At 38.6% G+C, this 8,679-nt stretch overlaps 2 protein-coding genes across 2 annotated transcripts in view; both read right to left on the reverse strand.

Moving 5' to 3' along the window:
- Positions 280-5,238, reverse strand: LOC18776260 (protein EXECUTER 2, chloroplastic). The gene is made up of 11 exons (XM_007210237.2): positions 4,768-5,238; positions 4,176-4,292; positions 4,026-4,091; positions 3,215-3,321; positions 3,063-3,144; positions 2,201-2,899; positions 1,671-1,797; positions 1,411-1,580; positions 1,207-1,281; positions 867-959; positions 280-737 (listed from the first exon to the last, which is right to left on the reverse strand). Exons 1-11 carry the CDS (start codon positions 5,110-5,112, stop codon positions 636-638), a joined length of 1,983 nt encoding a protein of 660 aa, XP_007210299.1. The 5' UTR covers positions 5,113-5,238; the 3' UTR covers positions 280-635.
- The window catches only part of LOC18777120 (E3 ubiquitin-protein ligase SIS3), a 3,577-nt gene continuing 847 nt past the window's right edge, over positions 5,950-8,679 (reverse strand). The window contains exons 4-10 of the mRNA XM_007210390.2: positions 8,550-8,623; positions 8,301-8,439; positions 8,124-8,216; positions 7,905-7,970; positions 7,608-7,727; positions 6,962-7,075; positions 5,950-6,659 (exon numbers count right to left, since the gene is read on the reverse strand). Of these exons, the coding sequence (XP_007210452.2) occupies positions 6,246-6,659; positions 6,962-7,075; positions 7,608-7,727; positions 7,905-7,970; positions 8,124-8,216; positions 8,301-8,439; positions 8,550-8,623 (1,020 nt within the window). The 3' untranslated portion in view covers positions 5,950-6,245. The remainder of the gene's footprint in view (positions 6,660-6,961; positions 7,076-7,607; positions 7,728-7,904; positions 7,971-8,123; positions 8,217-8,300; positions 8,440-8,549; positions 8,624-8,679) is intronic.

Consider the following 8,679-nt stretch of genomic DNA (forward strand, 5'->3'; position numbering starts at 1 on the left):
AAAAGACTATTAGGAAGGAAGTATATACCTAAAACAACCAAGAAAAGCATCTCTTTTAGTCTCTTCAGTCTGTGCATCATTCATGTGTATTAATCACAATGGTTTTAGTGTTTAAATTAACAAAGGGAAAGCACCAGCGCGTTTGTTTTTTACCTTTAAGCAACCACAAGACATCTCACAATCTACTTTTCATGTTTTACTGATTTCTTAAACTTGGTACTCCATAATCATTGATGACTTGCCATTATCTAATTCATTAAGTCTTTGGGGAAACACATGGGAAGAACCGTGTTTGTAGATAATAAGATATCAACAGACCACAGAGAGGAAGCCAAGCAATATCTGGAAACCGATAACGACTTGGAGCCTCGTTGCAGTTTCAGTAGTAGTCGCAAAATATTTGGTCAGCAAAAATGATATACAGCTCATGAAGTTACAAGGGGCAAGAAGAAAGACGAGGGAAAAAAAGAGTTGAAATTGGGAGGAAAATAAATCCAAGTGCCTACTTAATACAGTGAAATTAACTTCTTTGCTCAGATACGGTACATTAAAAGAACCCTTCTCTGCCATCAGTGTGTGTGATGTCTTGCCATATCAAAGATGTAAGAGCTCAAACTGATTGTGGTACCATTGGCTCATTCTGGTAGTTTCAGGCGATTGAACAGTACAAGGAAACTTTGCTCCGGAACGATGTAAAGAAAACCAAGATCAGCACCCTTGACATATGGTCCAATGCCCTATACACAAACAGCAGCCAAAAGAAGGAAAAGGTTACAAATACAACGCAGATTTCTTGAGAGCTTGCTGGTTAATCAGGCTTTTATAAAGAAGTAAAGCAAGTAGACATCCTGAACCAGTTTATTCACCTTGGCATTGAGTTGGAGAAGTTCTCCTTCAACCCATTGTGGATTTCGGAACCCGAATTCTGCTATTCTTCCTTGACCTTTGTAACTTGCAACCTGGATAAATGAACTCTTAGTCAGCTGCATACACAAATGAACTCTTCGGATGTTTTAAGTAAAATAAAGGAAAGGGTGTTCTAAAGTGTTAAGCACGTGATCATAATCTACTAGTTTCCATGGTAATATGATACAGTCAATAGTAAGCCAAATAAGCTTCCCTGACTGATCCTAGAATCCTAGATAAAAACTACCACACACTGAACACATGCACATACGCAGAGGTTCCACTTGAAAGTATCATTACCACTCCTAATTCATCTGGATACATCCCCCGGTTGGAAAGGCGGTTCCCCTTTCCAATTTTAGCACGAAATGTCACCTGCATATGCAAAAATCCCACGGTTTAGTACAACATATGTTTACATATCCCATGATGCATGAATACAGTGAACATGTGGTTGTACAGAACAAGTAGCATGACAATCACGAGATCTGAAAAGCTATAAACCTGGCCAGCAGGAACATTCAGGTCGCCAGTTAGCTTAACTGCCTCAACATATTCGAAGAACTCCACATCTGCAGAACTGTCTTTGCCTTCTGAACCATTCCAGTGCCCATACTTACGCCTCAGTTGCACTACCTCAGTGCCATAAGGGCCAAATGCACCAACATACAAGCCTATACTTCAAACAGAAGAGTTCCTTAGAAAATTATCCTTTTTCTAAGTACAAGATAAAAAGACATGAAATGTGGAGAATGAAAACTCACCGTCAAAGGGATCCAAATCTCCACTTGAGGTATTGATCCGATTAAACGTTGTATGCTCGGATAATCTACTCCGCTTCTGTGCTTGACTAACAGCAAGCTTGACAATTTCACGCATATTCCTTGTAACCTAGTTATAAATTAAAAAGGAAACTATTAACTATTATAATTTTGATAAAACTGAAAAACCTTCCACCAGTTCTGTGAATTAAAAAAACAAGCCTCAAACTTTTGTATTGGCCCCCATAATCAATAGCTGAACCAAAATGGCCAGGATGCAAGCTTCCTAGAAATACTACATTACTATAAAAAGATAGAAAGGGAAAAAGGAAGACATCAACCAAGGATAGTCTTTGGGAATTCCTAATTCCACAATCCTTGTAAACCATGAGTTTACCTTGTACAACAAAAGTATCTAACTCAAATGATTCTATTCATGAACCCAATTACTTTATGTCAACTGGAAGATTCAGTTTTTTACTGCATGCAATTTCCATATCTTATTTTCCTGATGGCATATAAGTTCAACCGACCTTTGGAGAAACCTTGTCAGAATTCCAAAATGCCTTGGCAACATCAGAAGGCATGAGCTCAGAGACACTTTTAGCTGCTAGAGCTGCCACTTTAACTTTGGATGCTTTACTTTCTCTGGTATCATTATCTAGGCTTCTCCCTGGAATATGCAATACAAAAGAATCTCTCTCCACATCTTTGATTTCAGCAGGCCGACGCACATACTCATCCTTGATAGGAGCATCATCATCATTATGTACAACCCCACCAATAAAAAGTTTCATATCTAAATCCTTTTCATCCTGTGTGGTATCACTACCTTCTCCTAGAGTGACCTCATCAGGCTGAATTTCATCCATATTATCCACTTCGTCTTCAGAACTGTCATCAGAATCTGAATTCTCACTATTTTCTTGCATCAATTGGTTCACAGAATTGTCATCCTCTATCACTTCCTTAGCAACATCAACATCCATGACTTTAACTTTAAGTCCTGGAATTTTTTTCTTCAGAAAATTTATCACACTTTTAATTCCCTCCTCAGTTGCTCCCTCAATATTAATGCCCTTCTCCTCACTGCTCTCTGCCTTACCTTCAGTTTTCTGAACATCTACTAGGGTTGCATTCTCAACTTCAGAAGTGGATGAGCCTTTTTCAGGTTTGGACGGTGTAACAGCGGAGATTGTTGAATTGGCTTTGGGTTGGTGTAAGTAAACTACCTGCTAACAGATATGATATCAGAAGACCAGAGAGAGAGAGAGAGAGAGATTATTAACAGATATGTAAAATCTAGTCAGCCGGGCCACTTCGACAGTTACAAATTTGTATGGCAAGCACATATATGAGATGAAATATTATTATCTATTAGAAGCATCACATCACCTGCATAACGTGTGTCCCATCGGCATTTTTTACCACAAAAATTTCAAAAAGGGGACTTCCTGGCGATGCCGTAACCAACTGTCTGCAACAAATAATAATCACTAATGTTTTCCAACAGATGTTATATAAATCAAAGCCCAAAAGATCTTAACCTTGGACTGTAACTCTTGCCGACAAATCTGCCTACACCAGGAGTTATTCGTATGAGTCTTCCGAAGGGATCATCTGAATCTTTTGGGTAGCCAACCCACCAACCCACCTGCTTATACAGAAGGAATGACTTAGGGGACACAAAAAAAAATTCACTGCAAAGCACGCCTAAATAATAAGGCTGTCAATCACATTAAAATGGCATAAAGAATAAACCAGGAAAAAGATCCATCAGATAAACAAGTATTCAATAATTTAATGATCATAGATTAGATACGATAAAATAGCTTCACAAGAGTATGACTAAAACTAGTAGCAGTAGAACTGCACCGACTTTGGACACAATCTCAATCACATGCTAATCTATAATATCCCAGTAATGTATTGAAAAGACTAGTTTGTCGTGACAATCCAAATAATCTGCACAGCCACTATTTTTGGTTGTTTTTGGGTGGACCAAAGGGAAGGGGAATGTTTCATCTTTTGAAGAGAATAAAAAGATTAATATTATGCATCGGAGAAGACAGAGGAAGGCAGTGACATGCAGGGGATGGTACAGACTCAAAGGTCAATTATCAGATAAATGTTGCCATTCCCTCCCCTTGACCCTTTGGAGTCCCACAAAACTGCAATACCTCCCACTAAAACTAATGTACAAAGGAAGACAGAATACCTAGTCTTCCAACAAAATATACTTGATCGTATTTCAAATAAGTGGGAGAAGAAAGGAAGAGCAAAAGCTACCTACCCCAGCCAAGGAATATAATTATGATGTTCAAAGTAAATTGTTTAAGCCAGGTTGTTAGAAATTACCAGTCCGCTTCCTGAGTACTTGCACAATCTTGAAGCATCATGGTAACGCTCTTCCTCAATTGCATTCTGCAAAGATATAGCAGATCCGGTCAACAAACAAATTTTGATTTGAGAAAATATACAATAATATGGCACAAATGCTCATCTAACCTTCAATTGAGACATGATCTCAGCAACAGTATCCTTTGATGTAGCTTCTGCAATGCACATTTTCAGTTTTGCAGCTTCCTGGAAATCTTCCTTCTCAATTGCATCTTCAAGTTGAAACTACAAAGCATAAATCAAGTTAAAAACAAAAACAAAACAAAAAAGCACTTGTAATTTGTCCTCCCGCCCGAGCTATCTTGCAACAGAGTCCAAAAGGGCATGGTTATGCTTCATGAAATCATAGGAATTGGAAGCAAAAGGCACAAGTAGTCAAACAATTATAAGATCAATGATGAGAGAAAAAGTTGAAGTGCATAAATTAATGCAAGATAATCATCAAAAGCTGTAAAGTTCATGTAAATTCACCAAGCTTACAATTTGACTTATCAACTTTGCAGTTTAACTAGTAAAGCATTAAACAAAATTTAATTTTAGCAACTAGGAACTCTATATTGAAAACCAACATACTTCCGAATTAAATCAGAAACTATATAACAATGATAGAAAAAAAGCTCCCCTTACTAAAGCAGCAAAACTGAAACGAAACTTCGATACAATTTAGCAACTGGGCAAAAAATACAAGAAACCCACATACCTTTAGAACAGAGGCAAAGCTCTCGGCTTGTTCAATCTCAGAAAAATGGCGACTCCAGCGATTCCAATCCCATTCCAAAGAAGACCCAATACGGTCATCAATATAACTGTTACTTTCACTGCAACGGCAACACAAATTTGAGCTCTTTCTATTCCTACTCAGAGAAGAAGAAGGTGAAGGTGAAGACTTGGTTTGAGCAGAGCAGCCCCAATTCAGAACAAAGCTCAGATTTTTATTGGTACTGTTGAATTTGGACTTGTTGGCTAAGAAGCTGGAACAGCAATTGGGGCCGAATTGGGGCACTGGGATTGCTTGTCCCACGCCCCATCCATTGGCGACCGCCATCTCTCTGTTCTCTCTCGCTCCACAATCTGTGTGTTGTATTATTGTGGGGATTTTCAATTCAATATCTGTGAGTTTGTCTGTCTTATTATATAGGAGCAGTTGGTAGACGAAGGAAGATGATGAGATATATGGATAGAATCGCCGGGTAAAAAACTTACAACGACTGAATTACTACAACCCAGGCCCACTTGATTTGTGGGTTAAATTAAACTTTCCTATATACCAGATTACTAATTGGGTTAAATTTTAGTCAAACTTGAAAATAACTCAACTGTATTTTAGCCTTGTACCCATAAAATTTCCTTCTTTTCGTTTTTTATTTTGATACAAGCGATACTTGAGGGGGGAGAATCTCGGGTGCAAGTATAAACACTCTAAACCTTGAATACAAGGATAAATATTCTAAATTTCTTCAAAATTCGGGTTTGATATTTGGCTTCAAATCAAGTTCAACACTAACTTGGGTGACGGCGATGCTTGTATTTAATTTAATTAATTGCCAATAAGCTTTTATTTTATGAGAATTTGCACCCTTAAGCCAACAGGTCGGTCATGGGCAGCTCAAAGGATCAGCCATTGACCCCAACTTCTCTCCATTGGTTGCCATGTGTTACAGGTGCAGACAAGAAGATAACAGCTATGAGTGTTTTGCAAAATTGGATGAGTGGACGACAAATTATTACAAAATTAGGCTAACAAAAGTTTGATAAAACGGCTGAGAAAATACCACGTATATTTTCCTCTTGGCTTCCGGACCTTAAAATCGGCGCAAGGCCCCACTCAGATCATTGTCTAAGCACAAGCTAGAGGAGAGAGACCAAACAAAAGATAGAAGGAAAAAGGAAAAGGAGAGGAGCTTTGATAAACCGTGTAGAGTATTTCACCAGAAAGTGGCCTTCACATTCATGAAACAGTATATCTAATCTGCACTGGTTAACCAATCAGATTCGGTTCTCATATCCATCACCATAGTGACAAAAGATGGCAAAAGATTTAGACTTTAGCAAGCAACAGCCAGTACAAAAGCATGCCAAGCGATGGGCAGGTACACAGATTAAATACCATTAAGCCTTCCTCAGCATGTGGGTTAGGAAATTCAGTTAACATTTGGGAAATGTAATTCAGGAAACAGTCTATTGTTGTTGTGCGGTGGAGTCAACAACAACAATATGCCCGGTGGAAGAGACTGGCCTTGGGCTTGATGGATCCCGAGTAGACAGAGCAACGCCTCCGTACTCAGCAGTTTCCAGAGCAGTGTCTGCCTGATTGCCTGATGGACCTACACCTGCATTTTCCGTACAGACTGGGCGGAGCAGACCCTGTAACCTCAACAAATAGCTCTGACTGTAAGGTTGGGTTCTCACGTACCGGTTGGCTGTCAACACGCTGACAGATGACCGCTCAGATTCAGGACGAAGATTGGATATAGCACTAAGGTCGAGATTTGGGAAGACTGAGCAACGGCACCGAGGACATTTCACATTCAGTCGAAGCCACTCATCGATGCATTCTACATGGAAATTGTGAGCGCAAGGCAGGCCACGAACCTGCACCACTTCCAGTAAGAATCTTTTATTGAACTTTGCAATAACTGATTCACTATCAGAAGGTAAAACATGTATGGCCATATGTATTTGCTTAATGATACAGCTGTGAACTTGGTTCCCTTCTTGTTTCTTTTTTTCAGAACTGTCTTAACATTTTACATATGGCCACGGAAGGGGACCATTGATCCAAATCATATATTAACATTTTAATACTGAATAATATACTATATGCCCAAAAAGCATGACATAATTTAGATTACTGTGTGTTTAAAAGTAGCATAGATATTCATAAAAAAATTTACCTCATTGCCTACATGGAACTCTTCTAAGCAGATTGGACATTCACTGCAATCAGTTGGAACAGCCTTCAGTCTGAACTTTGGAAGCTCCTGAATGAGTGCTTCCACTGCTTCTGTCTGCAACACCCAGACAGATAAGAACATCAACCATCAGAATTCAGAATTAAAGAAAAAAAAATTGCGAACTTGTATAGACAACAAAGACTTCCCAATGAAAAAAGAACTGTAATTGAAGAGGTTATTTGTTTTCAGTACAGCCTTTTATTACCAATGAAGCACAATAATATGTTCTTGAATCTTATGCCAGCCCTCTAAAGTCAGAGTGCGCTTGAGCCAGAGTAATGAGTGCACATACAGACAGGCATGCATGTGAGCAACACCCCTTAGAACCACAAATCTTTATTTTCTATACATTGATTTCGCAAATGCTAGATTGAGCAAAGAATTTATCAAAACTGCCACTGCATAAATAGCTTGAGTAAACTAATATCATGAATTCAAACCAAGTACACATAAAAATTCTTTATCTACAAAATATATTGTAGAAGGAGTAAAGCACAACCATCAGACTCAAATCTGAAAAAGCATGTAAATCTAAGGAAAGGTAAGCAATTTCCTCGGCAGAGAAGAATTTTGGGGTGGCAGGTACCTGTGCTGGAGTCAAGTAAAGTCCAGGTTGGTATGCAGCAGCATCTTGGCCCATCCCTCTTGTTTCTTGACCAGCAGCTTCAAATGCCCAGTCTGGCACCCGAATCATATCAACCAAAACCTTTAATAATGAGAGAAATCATTACCATTAATGCAGGAACAATTGGACCAACACAGAATATCATAGCTTTGAACACTTAATTTGGCAAGCAATCAACAGCATGTGGGCATCTTACATAGTCAAAACAACACTATCACAATTCTCAAGCAAAACTGAAATAAGGGTTTCAGGGTTTACCCCATATTCTGAAACAGGAATCCCTTGTTGAGCACGCAATAAGTGTGCCTCTCTTCGTGTCAACCACTGAAAAAGGGGGGTTCCAAAACTAAGGATAAGAACATCACAGAACATATCATTATAAAAACGTATGTATAAGTGTTTCAAAATGAGCTCACTTAGAACAACAGTACTGGTTGTATCTAAAAAATGGAGAAGTACACAAAGCACCACACTAACCTTCCCAATCGACATGCAAGCAACACAAAGTAGTGCACAGTAACTAAAAAGTAACCAAATAAGAAAACCCCATTTCTGACCATCTTCAGGCAACTGCAAGCATAATAATGTATTAGTATCATCAATAAACTTGTTTACACACGATCATTCAGCCAATAAATAAGGGATATAACTTACACAGTCCTTCGATTTTCTAAACCACAGCGTACCAATTACTGTCCAAGTCCAAAGAAATGGATAGAGTAGCAGAGAAAGAATTGAAAGGACCACTACTCTTCCGCAGAAACGAGCATATCTCTGCTGCCACCCAAAATCCCTAAAAGCAAAATTTGAAGGGGCAAAGAAAAGGGTTTTATGTACTATTCAGCTACATAAATTGAACAAATTAAGTAGCAGGGACACATTAACTGGGAAAAATGGCCTTACAAACCCATTCCAGAGGCAAGCCCATTATCCACAAACATCAACATCCGAAAAACAAACACAGTAGTGTAATCAACCTGAACCAGTAAGAATAAAACTTTATCAGAAAAACAACTGAGATTCAAGAAAAAAA

Source organism: Prunus persica, chromosome G5 (assembly GCF_000346465.2).
Source record: "Prunus persica cultivar Lovell chromosome G5, Prunus_persica_NCBIv2, whole genome shotgun sequence".
Taxonomy (NCBI): domain Eukaryota; kingdom Viridiplantae; phylum Streptophyta; class Magnoliopsida; order Rosales; family Rosaceae; genus Prunus; species Prunus persica.

Coding starts and splice junctions, on each gene's coding strand:
- LOC18776260 (XM_007210237.2), bottom strand. CDS start 5,112: ATGGCGGTCGCCAATGGATGGGGCGTGGGACAAGCAATCCCAGTGCCC. Junction 3,145..3,214: donor GGCAAGAGTTACAGTCCAAG/GTTAAGATCTTT, acceptor TATTTGTTGCAG/ACAGTTGGTTACGGCATCGC. Junction 1,581..1,670: donor AGATTTGGATCCCTTTGACG/GTGAGTTTTCAT, acceptor TTTGAAGTATAG/GCTTGTATGTTGGTGCATTT.